Source organism: Erinaceus europaeus, chromosome 6 (genome assembly GCF_950295315.1).
Source record: "Erinaceus europaeus chromosome 6, mEriEur2.1, whole genome shotgun sequence".
NCBI lineage: Eukaryota > Metazoa > Chordata > Mammalia > Eulipotyphla > Erinaceidae > Erinaceus > Erinaceus europaeus.
Window position 1 is genome coordinate 16,972,296 of NC_080167.1, and position 18,937 is coordinate 16,991,232.

The 18,937-nt window shown below is 43.1% G+C and overlaps 1 protein-coding gene across 3 annotated transcripts; it reads left to right on the plus strand.

Moving 5' to 3' along the window:
* Positions 1-2,984: 2,984 nt before the first annotated feature.
* On the plus strand, positions 2,985-16,813 carry TMED2 (transmembrane p24 trafficking protein 2). 3 transcript variants are annotated; one of them, XM_060193223.1, is made up of 5 exons: positions 2,987-3,263; positions 4,850-5,042; positions 11,028-11,135; positions 15,051-15,113; positions 15,364-15,499. In XM_060193223.1, the coding sequence occupies exons 1-4, from the start codon at positions 3,084-3,086 to the stop codon at positions 15,089-15,091; spliced, it is 522 nt and encodes a 173-aa protein (XP_060049206.1). In that variant the 5' UTR covers positions 2,987-3,083; the 3' UTR covers positions 15,092-15,113; positions 15,364-15,499. The 3 variants fall into 3 exon arrangements, with proteins under 3 accessions (XP_060049207.1, XP_060049206.1, XP_007539841.1); XM_007539779.3 differs by lacking the exon at positions 15,051-15,113 and having other exon boundaries at positions 2,988-3,263; positions 15,364-16,813; XM_060193224.1 differs by lacking the exons at positions 11,028-11,135; positions 15,051-15,113; positions 15,364-15,499 and adding an exon at positions 5,647-5,810 and having other exon boundaries at positions 2,985-3,263.
* Positions 16,814-18,937: the final 2,124 nt, after the last annotated feature.

The following is an 18,937-nucleotide window of genomic DNA, read 5'->3' on the forward strand; positions in this document are numbered from 1 at the left end:
ATACAGATTATTCTATACATACACACCTATGATAAAGTTTAATTAGGCACACTAAAAGATAATAATAATTGGGTCCTGGATTAAACTATGGTCCTATGTTGGTTACTGGCATGCCATGTGCCAGTGATGTTCTGGTTCTCTCTCATAAATATACAAATGAATAGGGTCGGGTGGTAGCACCCACATGGCACTAAGCGTATGGACCAGCATAAGGATCCTGGTTCGAGTTCGAGGCTCCCCACTTGCAGGGGGGTCACTTCAAAAGTAGTGAAGCAGGTCTGCAGGTGTCTATCTTTCTCTCCCCTTCTCTGTCTTCTCCTCTCTCCATTTCTCTCTGATCTGTCCAACAATAACAACAGCAATGGCAACAATAACAACAACAACAAGGGTAACAAAATGGGGAAAATGGCCTCCAGTAGCAGTGGATTCATAATGCAGGCACTGAGCCCCAGCAGTAACCCTGGAGGCAAATATATATATATATATACATCTTTAAACATTAGTGGTAAGATGGACCAACTGTAGCAACACACTGTAACAAGCTATGCAAAATGTGGACTCTTTTTTTTTTTATTTTATTTTTTTAAATATTTGATAGAGACAGAGAAATTGGGAGGGGAGGAAGAGATAGAGAGGGAGAGAGAAAGATAGACACCGCAGCCCTGCTTCACCGCTTGTGTGGCTTTCCTTGTATAGGTGGGGACCAGGGGCTTGAATCTGGGTTCTTGCACATTGTAATGTGTGTGCTTAACCAGGTCACTACCACCTGATCGCCTGACTCTCTTTCTCAAAATACTGTACTATACTTACCCTTGTGATGGAATGAGATGATACAGTGACTACAGTAATGAGATGAAGTAAATGAACGACATTGGCTTTGTGATGCAGCCTTAGGCTACTACTGATCTTTTTGACTTTATATTGTCTCCTGCCAATAGGATCGGCTGCTTCCCATGATCCTGGATCAAGGGCTGGATGTCAGAAGCAGAGTGTGTTTATGGTTAGGACTCCTGATAGGTGATTTTTGACCTGAAACCGTCCAGAAGAACATTGTAACAGGAACTTGTCTCTTTTTAACTCAGCAAAGTGCTGTTGCAAAGTCTAGAATCTATTGTTGATCATAAAGGTAACTTTAATGCTGTGTACCATCCAAGGATTGTACTCCATAGTTTTATCCTCTAATGTCTGTGCAATTTGAAACACTTCAGTGAATTTCAGAAATGTCCAATTTGCTGACTCTGCTTCTGCTTCTTCTTTTCCTTCTTTTGTAGATGACAAAAAAATTCTTGCGATTCCTCACTTTAACACTTTTCTATGTCCTTCCATATGTTCTCCCACTACACTTTACTTTCTCATATGCTCCATGGCATTGCCACATAGTACCAGAGTTAATCTGTCCTCCCATATATCGTGCCCACCTGTCTCTGTCACACTTTTATGACTGTATGTTCTACTGTGCATCTTTTCCCAGAAGAACCCACTCAGTTTTGTTTTTTTTTTCCACTCAGTTTCATCACAATGATGACTTGGCCTGGGTAGTGTCTTTCCTCTTTCATTAGTTTCTTCTAATGAAATTAGTTTCTCCAGGAAATGGGGCAGTAACTTCTCCCTGGGCTGATTCAGCCTGTCTAGTAATTTTTCTATTTCTTAGCACACACCTGTTCCTGAATCTGTGCAACCATCTATTACTTGCAGTAAGTGGTTTGGGGTCTTTGTTTCAGGAGCTCCCTAACTGAAGTCTTCACACATATGCGAAGCTTCTTGCCACAGCAGGCTGCCACCAACCGGGACACTTTCTCTGTTCACGTCATCCACCCACAAGTAGAATGAATGTCTTTTCCATCTTAGGACACTTGTCCTGCACCATGGCTGTAACTTTAGCAGTTTGAGGTGCCAGCAGATTTCTTTTTCCATCACGATTTCATGGATGCAAGATTCATTCTTCCCGTAGATCTTAGTAACCTCGGCACAGGATTTTTTTTTTTTCTTTATCTTACTAAGTCGACGACTTTCACTTTTTCACTTAAAGGAAGCACTTTACTTCTGCGTGCGTCTGAAGGGCCAGCATCCCTGATCTTGCCGATTTAGAGTTCATTATTAAGACAAACGAAGGTTACTGGGGGTGGGCGGTGGGGTGGCACTGGCACTGGATATAGAGCCACAGAAGTGACAGCGGAGACAGCCACTCAGTCTTCAGCCATTGAAGACCCGGCAGCGGACACTCGCCGGACAATGGATGAGGCGCGTGCCGGGCGGACAAACTAGACACGCGAGACTTCATCTTGAGCCTCAGAATAGCGCGCGATTTAAAACTCATCACTTTTTTCCCCTGGAAATTACTGTTTACGCCGTTTGGGTCGCTGTTGAGTCGGCAACCGACACAGAAAACCAAAACCTCGCTAAAGAGATCGGGGTAGAAAGTCAGTCAGTGCACAGCCTGCATCCTTTGCCTCCTAGAAGAGGCCTCCATAAAATGTCATATAACGTCTCGGCCTCAGCCCCCATCGCCTATACCACCTTCTTACTGTTGCCTCCAGGTCTTTCCCCACGTCTATGGACAAGCCTAAGAAATTGCACCGGAATGGAAGGTCTTAGGGCACTGTCGTTTTCATTAATGATCCACGCAAAATTAATGCATTTCAGTGTGTGTGTGTGTGTGTGTGTGTGTGTGGCATTCTGTGTGTGGCATTCTGTGTGTGTGTGTGTGTGGCATTCAGTGTGTGTGTGTGTGTGGCATTCAGAGTGTATGTGTGTGTGTGCGCGCGTGTGTGTGTGTGCGCGCGTGTGTGTGTGTGCGCGTGTGTGTGTGGGGGGGGGTATGAGGACGAGAATATTTTGGTCCTTAAGAGCCACCGTAGGGGCTCGGGCAGGTGGAGCGGCCATGTACCTCTGCGGCCGCCGTGCATCGTTACGTGGCAGCTGCGGGCGCTGGCCAATCCGCGGCCCCCGCATCAGCCCCCGCGGGTGGCGCAGCCGGAAGAGGCGGAGCTGAGCGCGGCGGCAGAGGCGCTAGAGGTGGTGGCAGCGGAGGTGGCGGCACTGGAGGCCGCAGTCCCGGTCCTGTCTTGGGCCCCAGCCCCACCATGGTGACGCTCGCTGAGCTGTTGGTGCTCCTGGCCGCTCTCCTGGCCACGGCTTCGGGCTACTTCGTCAGCATCGACGCGCACGCCGAGGAGTGCTTCTTTGAGCGGGTCACCTCGGGCACCAAGATGGGCCTCATTTTCGAAGTGGCCGAGGGCGGCTTCCTGGACATCGACGTGGAGGTGCGGGCGCGATGCCCGCGACCGAGGCGGGGTCGCCCGGATTCCGGGGTGCCGGCGGTGCCCGGGCCGATGCGGGGGAGCGGGAGAGGGGGGACCGGGGCCTGGAGTCCTGGGAGGGGCCCGTCCGCCCCGGCATCCCCCTAACGGCCAGTTCCCCCCCGCGACCGGCTCGCTTTCCGGGCTCCGGGCCGCCTGGGGGTGCGGAGCGGCCGCTCAGCCCCTTCGGGTTCTCGGCCCGAGCGGCGGGTTCCCCTTGGAGGCTCCCGCCCGGCTTGCCGCCGCCGCCGCGTGTTGACCCCGGGCTGGAGGCGCCGCCGGCTCGCGGTCGGCTGGTGGCAGGACTCGACCCCGACGGCAAGCGCATTGCTCTCGGTGTCCCCGAACGACATCGGGACACGACTGGGAAACTTTTTAGAAAGTACATGGAGAGCTTTTGAGGCTTCGTGTTTGTGTGGCGCCCCCCCCACACCCCGTTTTTCAGAGACACCCAAGTGCTTTACGTATTTCCTAGGCAGATCTCCAGCTGTCTTGTGTCTCTGGCTAGGAGAGGGGTGGATTGGGTCATGCGTTTTAGAAGTGATTGCAGCTCAGTATCTGGAGTAAAGGGGAATTTTTAGAAACCAGCGATCCTTAGTTTTTCGTCTGTGTCAGACTAAAAGAATTGCCCGCTTTTTTTTTTTTTTTTTTTTAACCAGAGCACTGCTCAGCTCTGGCTTATAGCGGTGTGGGGCGATTGAACCTGGGACTTGAGAGCCTCAGGCATGAAAGTCTCTTTGCATAACCATTATGCTATACCCCTACCCCCCCCCCCCCCGCTTTTTTTCCCTTCCACTTTTTTTTTTTTGATTATGGATAGAGACAGTCAGAAATTGAGCGGAAGCGGAAGCGGAAGACAGAGGGAAAGAGACAGACACCTGTAGCGCTGCTTTACCACTTGCAAAGCTTTCCCTCTGCAGGTGGGGACTGGGGGCTCAAAACCTGGGTCCTTGAGCATTGCAACACTTTTAAGGAGCCAGATGTAGTTTTAACATACAAGATCTTTTGTCAGTATGACTGATTGGGATTAAGAAGTTCCCATTTAACGGCGAACTTCAAAAGAGTTGGGCACAGATTATACAAAAACAGTTGAATCCAAAAATGAGATAGTGGAATGGTTGGCTTATTAAAATTAGTTAAAGTCTTAGAGGTTACTATTCCTGTCTCCCAAGTTTTTCAGGTGACTGTGGTTTATAACAACAGACTTGGCCAAGACCTAGCAGTTTATTGATAGCCAAGTAGAATGAAAATATGGGCCTCTTTAATTTCCAGTCTAGTCCTTAGGCTGTCACCTTGGATAACTCGGATAGTCAGGAAAATGAACTGTAGTTTGATTAAAATTCTCGGGTTTTTTTTTTTTCTTTCTTACATTACCAGCTAAGTCTTTACATGTTTGCTGAAGTTCTCATGCCACTTGGAGACGATGTATAAGCTGTAGATTCTGTTTGCTTTAGGAGGTGAAAGTACATTTAGTGACTTGATGTCACTTCTGAATTCTGTGTCATGTTTTAAGTCTCTGCTGATGTCATGTGTTTCTCTCCTGCCTCCAGATTACAGGGCCTGATAATAAAGGAATTTATAAAGGAGACCGGGAGTCCAGTGGGAAATACACATTTGCTGCTCACATGGATGGAACATATAAGTTTTGTTTTAGCAATAGGATGTCCACTATGACCCCCAAAATAGTGATGTTCACCATTGATATTGGGGAGGCTCCGAAAGGACAGGACATGGAAACAGAAGGTGAGATGAGCATTCGGAAGATTTATGTCACATTACAACATGAATATTATATTGCTTATTTTTATCTGTCTGATTACTTTTTATTCATCTAAATCTAATTAGCAAGTTTCTGGAAGTTCTGTTTCAGTTCTTTGTAATCGCCCTCATAGCTGTTTTTTAAGTTTTTTTTTTAAAGTTTATTTATTATTTATTAATGAGAAAGAACCAGACATCACTCTGGCACACGAGCTGTGGGGGATTGAACTCAGGACCTCATGCTTGAGAGTCCAAAGCTTTATCACTGTGCCACCTCCTGGACCACTCTTAGTTTTTTCTTTTACCCTTTCCACCAGAACACTGCTCAGCTCTGGCTTATGCTGGTGTTGGGGATTGAACCTGGGACCTCAGAGCTTCAGGCTTGAAAGTCTTTTTGTATAACCTTCAAGCAGTCTCCATGGTCCTCCTTAGTCACTTAGTGCTCTATTAAATGTGGACTATATTCGACTCAGGTTCTGTTAATTTGTTAATCTTGGCTTATGCATCTTCATTGATCATTTGCATATATGACCAGTTGAGCTAAACTGTTTTGTTGTTTTGTGTGTGTTTATATCTCACACTTCTCTAGGTGTTGGAGATACCTGGGATGGTATGTGGATTGACTTTTGCCTATTTTTGTTTGCTCCTGTCTTAATTTCAGCTTTCTGTCTTTCTAACCTGTTTGCTAGCATGAGTTTTTTTTCCTCCTCTTACTTAAAAAATTGTACAACTAATTAGAATTTGAGAGTGAATTTTTTTTGGTGGTTTTATTTGGTTGGCAGGATATACAGGCTAGGTGATTTAAAATTAATAGCACTGGAGGCACATTCAAATAGTTGTCGTGCTTTGTTTCTTTTACGCTTTGTTTTCTTTTAAGCTTTGTCTCTTTTACGTGAGTAATGAGTAGAAAGAGTCAGAACTAGACAACAACAACAAACAAGAAACCTTAAAGCTGTTGGGTTGTTGGAAAAGTTGTGATGTAATTTCACATAGAAAACCAAATAGTAGTCCGAGAGGTGGCGCAGTGGCTAGGGCACTAGACTCTCAAGCTTGAGGTCCTGAGTTTGGTCCCTGGCAGCACATGTGCCAGGGTGATGTCTGGTTCATTCTCTCTCTCTCTCTCTCTCTCTCCCCCCCTTCTCATTAATTAATAAATAAAATCTTAAAAAAAAAAAACCACTTCCCCCATGCAGGGGGAAAACTTCACGAGTGGTGAAGCAGGGCTGCAGGTGTCTCTGTCTCTCCCACCCCCTCTCCTCTCAACTTCTCTGTCTCTATCAAATAAATAAATAAAAATTAAAAAAAAACCACTTCATGACTTTTCCGACAGTCCAGTAGTAGTAAATGTGCTATTGACTTTGTAGGAAGTGGGTTTGTTATGATGTTACTAAGTCTTCTACCTCGGATATGAAATATAATAATAGTTGTTTGTAGATAATGGTGAGAAAAAACATCAACCATATGTTGCAGTTAGGTTAAACTGTATTCATCTGACCATCAGTGAACCTGATTTTTCCCCCCTGGATAAACTGCTTATCAGGAACTAGTTAACTGGGGTCCCCCCCATCATGATTTTTTGAAAACTGCCAGGTCCAAGGCATTTCACATTGTTGACATAGTAACACGTGTCCTAGATACTGAGTAGTTTGTAGAGGAAAGGAAGAATTTAAGCTGAGAGAGTGAGCAGAGCAGAGCTGTGCTCAGCTCTGGCATAGTGTTTGGGAATGAACATAGACCCCTAACCTCTCCGGCATGCAAGTTCTGAGCTATTTAATGTGAAAGGAATACCAGAATGCCGCTTGAGCATATACAGTGCCAGGGATTGAACCTATAGCCTAACGCATGCAAGCCCTCCCTCCACTCGTAGCTGTTGAGCCGTGTATCCTACCACTGTTAGGTTTTGAATTTTTTTTTTTTGCCACTAGGACTTGGTGCCTGTATGATTCCACTGCTTGCGGTGAACTTTTCCCCCTTTTAATTCCAGTAGGAAAAAGAGGAGAGGCTTCTTAGCACCATTTCACTGTTCATAGGACTTGTAGTTGGTGTCACGCATGGTGCTCCCATGTTTTTCTGTGAACTCTGACCTGGGTCCTTGAACATGACAAAGTGTGCACTCTACTGGGTGAGCTATCTCCTGGCCCATAGGGAAACAAAATTGATTAAATCCAGGACCTCACACATGGGAGGCATGTTCTCTACTCCTAAGCCACTTCTCTAGCCCTGCAACCTATAGAATTAGGGAACTATTACGTAGTAACTCATATGCTTACTTTTCACTTACCAAATTCAGTCTAGGACTAGACTGATTTTCAAGAATTTTTTGAATAGTTTTGAAGGACTTTGTTAATATTTTGGAAATTAGCGCCTCCTGAACAGAATAAGTGTGTTAAGTGTGAATATTGAACCAGTTTATCTTTTTTTTTTTTTTAATTTTTTTTTTAATTTAAGAAAGGATTAATTAACAAAACCATAGGGTAGGAGGGGTACAACTCCACACAATTCCCACCACCCAATCTCCATATCCCACCCCCTCCCCCGATAGCTTTCCCATTGTCTATCCCTCTGGGAGCATGGACCCAGGGTCATTGAGGGTTGCAGAAGGTAGAAGGTCTGGCTTCTGTAATTGCTTCCCTGCTGAACATGGGCGTTGACTGGTCGGTCCATACTCCCAGTCTGCCTCGCTCTTTCCCTAGTAGGGTGTGTCTCTGGGGAAGCTGAGCTCCAGGACATAGTGGTGGGGTCTTCAATCCAGGGAAGTCTGGCCGGCATCCTGATGACACCTGGAACCTTGAACCAGTTTATCTGTCTTGTCTTCTATTCACTCTGTCTCCTTGGCCTGGGTTTTTGCTGGTGTTCATGCTTGCACGATTCCACCACTCCCAGCGGACTTCATTTTTGCGAGGGAGAGGGGGCGAGAGAGATGCGTGCCACAGCACTGCTCCACTGCTGATAAGACATCCCCTGTTGTCACGCGTGATGCTTCCGTGTGACTGGGGGCTTAAACCTGGGTTCTCATGCATGGTGAAGTATGTGTGAGCTATCTGCTGGTTCCCAGTCATAAATACTTTTTAAAACACAGTACTTAAAATTCTGCCTTTTTCCTTGCTAATATCAACAAATAACAGGTGCCAATTCAGGCTTTCCTCTGAAGCAGCGGTTCTCAAGTGTGGGTGACTTCCTCCACATCTCTCACAAGTCACTGGGACTTCTTTAATACTTGACAGGATCCCCCCCCCCCCCAAGGCTGGAGTTTCTCCTACTGTGGGATACCCTTCCTTAACAAAGAGTTACCTGTTCTTTGTTGCGGTGTGTCAGTTGTGCCACTCCTGAGAAACCCTGCCCTAAAGGTTCACCGTGTACATGGTTCTCTAAAGTGAAGCTAGGGAGACTTCACAGTCTGGCCCAACTAACTGCAATGTGAAGGGGCCCTTGGCATTTCTTATGAGACTTGGAATTATTTGTGGCCATTAGGAATTTTTAGTTGCGGCCTGATTTTGGGCATTGATGAAGAGACTCATCATTGCAGTCTTCTCTGTGGCGTAATTTCCTGTGTACTTGTTCACTGTCGTAATGAACTCCTGAGACACTCTTCTGAACTGTTTATTCACGTTGTATTCGTTTTTTTGCTAAAGAATACCTGGTTTTAAAGATTCATTTTTATTTTTGTGTGAGATAAATACCGGGATAGTGCTCAGCTTTGACATGTGTAATTCCAGGTAACAAACCTGGAGCCTCATGTATGTAAGTCCTGTGCACCACTGTTGAACTGTCTTTCTGGAATAGCTGGCCTTACTGTTGAAAGATTTATTGATTTATTTTTACCTCCAGTTGCTGGGGCTCAGTGCTTGCATTACAAATCCATAGCTTCTGGCAGCCTTCCCCCCCCACCACCACCACCATAGGACAGAAAGAAATTGAGATGGGGAAGACAGAGAGGGAGAAATAGAGAGACCTGCAGACCTGCTTTACCACTTATGAAGTGATCCCCTGCAGGTGGGGAGTGAGGACTCAAACCACGATCCTTACGCCTCATACTATGTGTGCTTTACCATGTGCGCCACCACTCGGCCCCCTATTGTGTAAAGATTTATTAATGAGAGAGAGAGGTGGGGGGCAGACAAAAACCACCAGAGCATCATTCTGGTATATCTGATGGTCAGGGATCAAACTCAGGACCTCATGCTTGTGAGTCCAACTTTTATCCACTGTTGCACCTCCCAGGCCTCAGAGAATCCCATCATCCCCCTTTAAAAAACGTGCTTATTTGTTGATAGAGAGCAGGGAGAGAATCAAAGCAGCACTGTGGCACACGATGGATGTCAGAGACTGAACTCCTGGCTCTCATGCTTGAGAGTCTTAAGATTTTATCTACTGTACCACCTTACAGGCCCTGGAATCCCTGGTTTTCTTTTCTTTTTTAACCAGAGCACTGGTCAGCTCTGGCTTATGGTGGTGCGGGGGATTGACCCTGGGATTTTGGCCCCTCGGGCGCTGGAGTCTTTTCACATGATCATTAATGTTAATCTCCCTTGCCCCTGGTTTTCTTTATATGATTTAATGTTTCCTCTTTTTTTTTTTTTTTAAAGATGTTTTTATTCATTAACATGGGAGAGGTGAGAGAGAGAGAGAGAGAACACTAACACATCACTCTGGTACATGCGGTACTGTGGACGGAACTCCAGACCTCATGCTTGAGTGTCCAACACTCTAGCTACTGATCCATCTCCTGAACTGCTTCACTTGACTTTTTAAAAAAATATTTATTTATTTGTTTATTCCCTTTTGTTGCCCTTGTTGTTTTATTGTTGTAGTTATTCTTGTTGTCGTCGTTGTTGGATAGGACAGAGAGAAATGGAGAGAGGAGAGGAAGACAGAGGAGGAGAGAAAGGTAGACACCTGCAGACCTGCTTCACCGCTTGTGAAGGGACTCCCTGAAGGTGGGGAGCCTTGGACTCAAACCAGGATCCTTAAACCGGTCCGTGCGCTTTGTGCCACATGTGCTTAACCCACTGCACTACCACCCAACTTCCGTGTCTTTATTTTTTTGTTGTTGTTGTTACTGATGTCGTTGTTGTTGGATAGGACAGAGAGAAATGGAGAAAGGAGGGGAACACACGGGGAGAGAAAGATAGACACCTGCAGACCTGCTTCACCATTTAAGACGGGACTCCCCTGCAGGGGGGGAGTCGGGGGCTCAAACCGGGATCTTTATGTTGGTCCTTGTGCTTTGTGCCACATGCGCTTAACCCGCTGTGCTACAACCCGACTCCCCACATGACTCTTAAGAGTAGATTTTGGTTTTACTTTAAATATTTTACTTATTATTTTTCCCTTTTTTTGCCATCTGGGTTATTGTTGGGGCTCGGTGCCTGCACTAGGAATCCACTGCTCCTGGAAGCCATTTTTTCCCATTTTGTTGCCCTTGTTGTCATTCTTGTTATTGTTGCATTGCCATTGATGTTGTTGGATAGGACGGAGAGAAATTGAGAGGGGAGGAGAGACGGGGAGAGAAAGACAGACACCTGCAGACCTGCTTCACCACTTGTGAAGCGACCCCCCCCCCAGGCTCGAATGGGGATCCTCACGCTGGTTCTTGAGCTTCACGCCATATGCACTTAACCTGCTGCACTACCTCCCGACCCCTTATTTTATTTATTACTGAGAGAGAGAGAGAGAGAACCAGAACATTACTGTGGCATATGTTGTTCTGGGGATCAAGTCTGGGACCAGGAATGGTGGAGTGACTCCCCTCGGGATACCCCCTGCGCAGTGGTGGTCTGTGTGGTCACATGCCTTGAACTCGGCTTCAAACATGGCAAGGTGTGTGCTGTACTGGGTGAGCAAATTCCCAGCTTTCTGAATCATTTCTAGAAATAGTTGCTTTTGTATGGCTTCTCTGAGGATTGTTTTTACTACTTTACAGAGAGCTTGCCAAATATGTGCTAATCTTGTTTTCAAATTCTTTTGCAGCTCACCAGAACAAGCTAGAAGAAATGATTAACGAGCTAGCAGTGGCAATGACAGCTGTAAAACATGAGCAGGAGTACATGGAAGTTCGCGAGAGGATACACAGAGCCAGTAAGTTGATGCTCTCACTTTGCAGCAGTTTTCTTTTCCCTCCCTCCCTTCATCCCCCCTTTCTATTAATTTCTTTATCTCCCTCCCTTCCTTCCTGCCTGCCTTCCTTTCTCTCTTCCTCCCCTTCTCTACCTTCCTTTCCTTTTCTTCCTTTTCCCCCTCCTTCCCTCCCTCCCCTTCCCTCTTTACTTCCTTTTTCATTCTTTCTTTCTTCCATTTATTTATTTATTTATTAGAAGGATAGGAGGAGAAAGAGAAAGAACCAGACATCACTCTGGTGGTACATGTGTTGCCAAGTATTGAACTTGGGAGGGACTTCATGTTTGAGAGTCCAATGCTTTATCCTCTGTGCCACCTCCCGGACCCCTTCCTTCCTCCTTCCTTCCTTCCTTCCTTCCTTCCTTCCTTCCTTCCTTCCTTCCTTCCTCCTTCCTTCCTCCTTCCCTCCCTCCCTCCCTTCCTTCCTTCCTTCCTTCCTTCCTTCCTTCCTTCCTTCCTTCCTTCCTTTCACCAGAGCATTGTTTAGCTCTTGATTTTTGTAGTGCCAGGAATTGAACCTGGGACCTTTAGTGCTTCAGGAGTGAAAGTCTGTTGTGCTACTAATGATGCTATCTCCTCAGTCCTGCAGCTATATTTTTGATTTCCCCATCTATTCTACCCTCATTCCTCTCCTATTTATGCCTCTCTTGAATCTTCACCTTCTGTTTCTTATCTGGCATGGAAACCTATGAGTTACTTTTCTTCCTGTGGGGATCAGCCCATTGTGGGATGGAAATGGTACTGGAAAAAGTTTGAGAGGTTAGAGCTTTTATGACATGCTGGGCTTTGTATTTTTGGAGATTTATTTATCAGTAATAGAGAACCAGAGCACCACTCTGGCATACGTGGTCCTAGGTATCAAACTCAGGGTCTTGTGCTTGCAATTCCAGCACCCTGGCCACTATATAACTTCCCAAGGCTGCTCTGATTTGCTTATTTTATTTATTTATTTATTTATTTATTTATTTATTTATTTATTTATTTATTTATATTTCCACCAAGATCATCACTGGAACTTGGTGCCTGCACAACAAATCCACCACAGCTAGTGGACTCTTCCCCCCCATCCCTTTCTTTTTCTCCTCCTCCTCCTCCTCCTTCTTCCACTTCTCCCCCCCCCAATCAGGACAGAGAGAAATTGAGAGGTGAGTGGCAGATGGGGAGAGATAAACACCTGCAGACCTGCTTTACCCCCATGCAGGTGGGGAGCAGAGGTTTGAACCCGGGCCTTGCACATAGTGTAAGTGAGTACTCAACCAGGTGCTCCACCCCTGGTTTGCTTTTTTTAGCAACTCAGATTGGATGGCTTAAAAGCACAAGAGATTCTTGGAACACAGCAGTCAGAGAAAACAATCACCCTACAGACTGTAGGGACATTTAATCTTAATCACTCCTCTTTAATTTGAGCAAAGATATTCCTGCATTTATTTCACAAAATAGATCTTTAGACTTGCAATTCAGTTTTGTAAAACAAATATTTCCCACAGTGTTTTTTAAATAGATCTTCCTACAGATCTCAGAAGTGAACATAAGGAGACTTTTCCCCCCTTAGTGCAATTCTGTGATGATACTTTGCTAGATTAGACTGATATTCCAATAGGCATGGAGTGCAATGCTTTATATAAACACGCCTTAGGTGACCACTTCGTGTTTTTATGTTGTTATGTATCCATGTATTCTTTTTTAATATTGCCACAAGGCTGCTGCTGGGGCTTGCTGCTGGCACTATGAATCCGCCGCTCCTTGGGGACATTTCCTTCCTCCCTCCCTCCCTCCCTCCTTTTCTTCCTTTCTTCTTTTTCTAATATCTGTTTATTCCCTTTTGTTGCTCTTGTTGTTCTTATTATTGTTGTAGTTATTATTATTATTGATGTTGTCCTTGTTGGGTAGGACAGAGAGAAATGGAGAGAGGAGGGGAAGACAGAGAGGGGGAGGGAAAGACAGACACCTGCAGACCTGCTTCACCACTTGTGAAGCGACTCCCCTGCGGGTGGGGAGCCGGGGGCTCAAACCGGGATGTTTAAACCGGTCCTTGTGCTTTGCGCCACGTGCGCTTAACCTGTTGCGCTACTGCCCGACTCCTCCTTCCTTTCTTCTTTTCTATTTAATAGGACAGAGAAACAGAGGGGATGGGGAGATAGAGAGGGACAGAGAAAGACACCTGCAGACCAAGTGTGCCACTGCCCAGCTCCATGTTCATTTTAAGCATGAAAATATGTATCTTTCTGTATGTGAAGGGAACAATATCCTTTTCAGTATTATTTATTTTATTTTAATGAGAGAGATACAGGAAGGAAGATGAGGAGAGACAGGGTGGTGCTGGGGTTTGGGCGTGGGACCGAGAAGCTTTAGACATGAGAGTCTTGCATAACCATTATGCTGTGTCCCCAGCTTTAGGAGCAACAATTTCTTAAAAATATTTATTAATGAGAGAGGGAGTGGGAGAGAGGATCAGCATTATTCTAGCACAAACGATGCCAGTCATTGAACTCTTGACCTCATTCTTGAGAGTCCAATACTTTACTATGCCACCAAGTCATGCAGATTTTTTTTTTTTTTAAAGTATCTTGAGAAACTTACTAGCCATATCCCTGTTAGACATAGTAAATTGCGAATCATTTCCTGTTAGGCTAGAAATTGGCTACTAAATTTTCAGCAGAAGTGAGCTTCATGTCTTGGAATCAGCATTAAAAATCTCAGTGTTGGGGGACCTTGTTGTTTTATCAATGAAAAAAATTGAGTGACTGTAAGTTACCCTTTTGGAAATACAATACTTTCATTTCTAAGTAGCTGTTAAAATTCTGGTGAAATATATGTCTATATCTATCTGTCTCTCTCTATATATGTATATATATGTGTGTGTGTGTTTGTACTTGTATCCAAAAACCTGGCAGACACTTACTCAGCCAGTTGTTAACTATATTACTAATCACAATGGTTTTGCAACTAGAGATGAGCTGTGTGGCTAATGCATTGGACTTGGAAGCCTAAGTCCTGAATTTGATCCTTAATATTGAATGTGCTAGAGCGATGCTTTGGTCCTCTCCTATGTCAATAAATAAAGTATATATTTTTAATCAGTAAAAATTTGTAATTTTTTTAAAGGGAGGTTAATGAGAGAGAATCAGAGTATCACTTTGGCATAAGTGATACTGGGAATTGAACTGAGGACTTCATGGATAAGAGTTCAGGCCACTGTAATTATTTTTGATATTGACCATTTGCAGAATCAGAAACTATCAGTTCAAAAAAACTAATTCTGTAAAACCTATTGAGAAACTTGAAATAAGAATATGACATAAACTTAGCAAAATAAGTTAATAGGACCAAGTATCTAGCATGAGAGTGTGATAAATCATGAAACAAGTTCAAGTTTGATATTAACTGTCCCCTGTATTGGTCTGAAGCTGAGAAATTTCTCCTATCTGTTTTAGATGCTAAACGAGTATTGATTAAATAAATGTTAAAATGACACTTTCACACATTTTAACTTGGTATGAGTAGTATATTTTGGTAACTGTAATCAGGAAATAATCATCATGTTTTAAAAATCAGTTTTCTGGTTCACCAAAAAGAATTGCAGAGTCGAGAGAAAAGATTGGATTGGCTTTTCAGCCCTAGAATGTGACCTTGAGTATGAGATTTGGCACAGTAGATAAGGTGTTGGACTCTCAGGCCTGAGGTCCTGGGTTCAATCCCCAGCATTGCATGTGTCAAAGTAATACTCTGTTATTTGTTTTCTCTGTGACTCTTACTCCCAAAAAAAGTGTGACCTTGGGCAGGTCATTCTCTGTTCCCCATACTTAAGCAGAGTGGATATGACTGTACGCCTTTTTAAGTTTTTTTTGACTTGTTTTTGTTTTTTCTTTTTACTAGAGCACTACTCAACTCTGGTTTATGGTGGTGCTGGGGAATGAACATGGGAACACAGAACCTCAGGCATGGAAGTCTTTTTTGCATAACTAATACACTCTTGCTAGTTCTTGCATGAATCTTTAAGGTCCCATTTAAATCTGAATTTCTTTGCTTTTAAGTACATTGAGTGGAATTGTATTGCTATAACACAAAAGAATATTGTGAATGGGGTGCTGTTGTAGACTAGCGAACACTTTGTGGGGCATATGCTTTTGTGAGTTTATTTTTTTCTCTGGTTGTTTATTAAGTTTTTTTTTTTTTTTTCCCCTCACAGTTAATGACAACACAAATAGCAGAGTGGTTCTCTGGTCCTTCTTTGAAGCTCTTGTTCTAGTTGCCATGACATTGGGACAGATCTACTACCTGAAGAGATTTTTTGAAGTCCGGAGGGTTGTTTAAAAAGCCTTTTCTTCAGGATCCTAAATTCATAATTCATTGTTTACCAAACATCTTGGTCATAATAATGTCAATTAGTTCCTATCTTTTAATTTTTTGAAGTGTACATTCATAGCTTATGTTGTTTGTGATTAATAGATAACTGGGGGAAATACATTTATAGGAAAAGGTGAAAAGTTTATAGTGGGTATTGACATAGAATTGGCGTAATTTCTTATTTAAATTTTGCCTCCATTATACAGGTCCTTCCAGAATGTCAGCACTGTAAATGAAATATAAGCATATAGTCCTTGTATTTTCTTTTCCCTTTATTTTCCTAATAAAATATAGTTTGTTCAGGACAGTACTTTACCAAGATGGCTGCATTCTTTAAATTCTTTATCTTGTAGCTCAGATCCTTAAAAGATACATTTTGTTAAGTCCTGAGAAACAACACCTGAATCTCAGCAGTTTCTATCCAGCCTAATGGAGTTTCCTACCGGGGTTGGTACTTTTGTACTTTTATCTCTTTTATTTCTGCTTTCGTTAAGATAACCAATTCATTTCCCTCCTAAATTTTTCTGTTGACCCTTAGGACCCAGTCACGTCCACTTAACTAATAACTTCTTTTTTTTTTTTTCCTATCTAACCTTGTGAGAAGTTTCTATTAACACCAATTTTCTGGGTGTTTTAGCGAATGATAACTCTATGCTGAAACATCATTTTATCACTCTTGTCATGTAGGAAGTATCCATTTATGCAATTGGAAAAATCTGGGTTTTGATGCCAAAGGGTTAAAGCCTCTTGGATGTAATTGCAGTGATGTACAGCCACTATTTTATTTTTGATCAGTGGCATTTTGGCCACTGTTCAGTTAGGGTACTGGTCAATGTTGTCAGTACTAGGGGTTTTTTGTTTTTCTTGTGTCTTTCTTTTTTTTTGGGGGGGCATATATGGATTTTGTTTTATATAAGATGACTTTTCTCGGTCTTTGATGATGGGTTTAAAATTAATGGAGCATCTGGTTTTGATGTGGAACTGATCCAGGATTATGTTGTGACTGATAACACTTTTTTTTTTTTATCTTTGCAAGGGGAAAAATACAAGTAACAGTTTTATATAATTAATTTAAATTTGTTACAGGTTTTCATGTTCAGGACAATTTTTCAACCTTAGGTGAAAATACTTGCAACAGTTGAAGGTGATTGTTTTACCTTAGGATAACTGTTGTATGCCAATTTGTGTGTGTGTGTAACACTTCAAAATTGAATTAAAATATGTAAATTTAAAATTGGCTATATCTAACCTGCCCCAGGTTCAGTAAATAAACAGTTCTTTTTAAAAACAGACTTAGTAGTCTATGTTTCATGTTTCATATATTAATTTACATGAGTTAAAGCCAATATTCAGGGTGGGGGTAGATCTCATGCCTGAGACTCTAAAGCCCCAGGTTCAATCCCCTGCACCACCATAAGCTAGAGCTGATCAATGCTCTGGTAAAACAAACAAAAACAGTATTCACATTTGAAAGTACATATTCAGGGGGTAGATAGCATAATGGTTATGCAAAGAGACTCTCATGCCTGAGGCTCCAAAGTCCCAGGTTCAATCCCCTGCACTACCATTAAACCAGAGCTGAGCAGTGCTGTTAAAATATATATATATATTTTAAAAAAAGAAAGTACATATTCATATTTTCTGAGTATTTGTGCTTGTCATTAATGTTCTTGCATTTTACATCTGTCTACAAATTGGAGTATAGTACATGGGAACCCAGTTTTATGTGTTTTTCTGTGGTTTCTTTGATAGATTATTATTCAACTCTTTCTCATCTGCAGTGGGCATGCTTCACAAGTGGTGAAGCAGGGCTGCAGGTGTATGTCTCTCCCTCTTTGTCTACTACCTCCCAAACTCCCTCAACCCACCCACTTTCTGTCTTATCAAAGAAAGGAGGAAAGAAAGTCACCAGGAGTAGTGATTTGTTATGCAGGCACTGAGCCTCCTTCATAACACTAGTGGTGTTTATAAAATAGTAATAATTTGCTCAGAGACCTCAGATGAATGGTGGTACCAGAAATTAGATCTCTTCCAACTTACCGAGCACAGTGAAAGGTCCCGGCATGCTGCTAAAAATGTCACATTCTCTCACTTAATCTTCACATTCACCATTATCTTGGTTTTAAAAATCTTTACTTTGTTTGAGTCCCCGGCTCGCCACCTGCAGGGGAGTCCCTTCACAGGCTGTGAATCAGGTTTTCCCCATCTCTCTCCATTTCTCTGTGCTATCCAACAATGACCATCGATAACAACAATAAAACAAGAGCAACAAAAAGGAAATAAATACTTAAAAAAATCTTTACTTTGAACACAAGGATCCAAGCATGCAAATGAAAACTGGTAAGTAAAGTCCCAAATACACAAACAGTATATATAGATGGTGTCATTTTTTTCCTTTTTTTTTTTCTTTTTATTGGATAGGTTAGAGAAATTGAGAGGGGAGGGAGACAGGGAAAAAGACACCTGCAGACCTGCATCGCAGCTTGTCAAATGTCAGGTGGGGATAGGGCTAGAACAGGGGTCCTTGCACATAATACTATGTATGCTCCTTAGCTATTATGTTCTTTTTCATTGCTTTCAGAGCTGTCTGGAAGTTTGAGGACATGATTCTGTGATCTTTCATTTAGTTTGAGATGACTGAAGTCTGTATGATTATTTCTGTTCATTGCTCCCATCAATATTTGACTGCTACTTTGTAGCTGTTGTAGTCACTGGGGTAACTGATACAGAGAATAGGTGTCCAGGAGGTAGCAAAGTGGATAAAGAATTAGACTCTCAATCATGAGGTCCTGAATTTGATTCCCAGCAGTACATGTGTCAGAGTGATGTATGGTTCTCTCTTCTACCTTTATAATAAATAATCATTTATATATATATATATATATATATATATAGAGAGAGAGAGAGAGAGAGAGAGAGAGAGAGAGGAGTCGGGCAGTAGCGTGGGTGGCGCAAAGTGCAAGGACCTGCTAAGGATCCCGGTTCGATCCCCAGCTCCCCACCTGTAGGGTAGTCTCTTCATAAGCAGTGAAGCTGGTCTGCAGGTGTTCGTCTTTCTCTCCCCCTCTCTGTCTTCCCCTCCTCACTGCATTTCTCTCTATCCTATCCAACAACAACGACATCAATAATAACTACAACAATAAAACAAGGGAAACAAAAGGGAATAAATTATATATATATATATATAGAGAGAGAGAAAAAACAGCCCCCGCTGGTTTAAGATTTCCCTTAGGGGGGTACTCATTTAATAAAAGTACCATGGAGAGAAGGTAGCGTAGTGGGCTTTGGTGACTTATGACAGGCAGACAGCACTGAGGACGTTTGGAAAGTGATAATTGGAAATGATTGATGCAAGACATCAGTGAGCACAAAATGGGGAAGACTCTTAAGGGCTTGGACTCCAACCATAACCACTT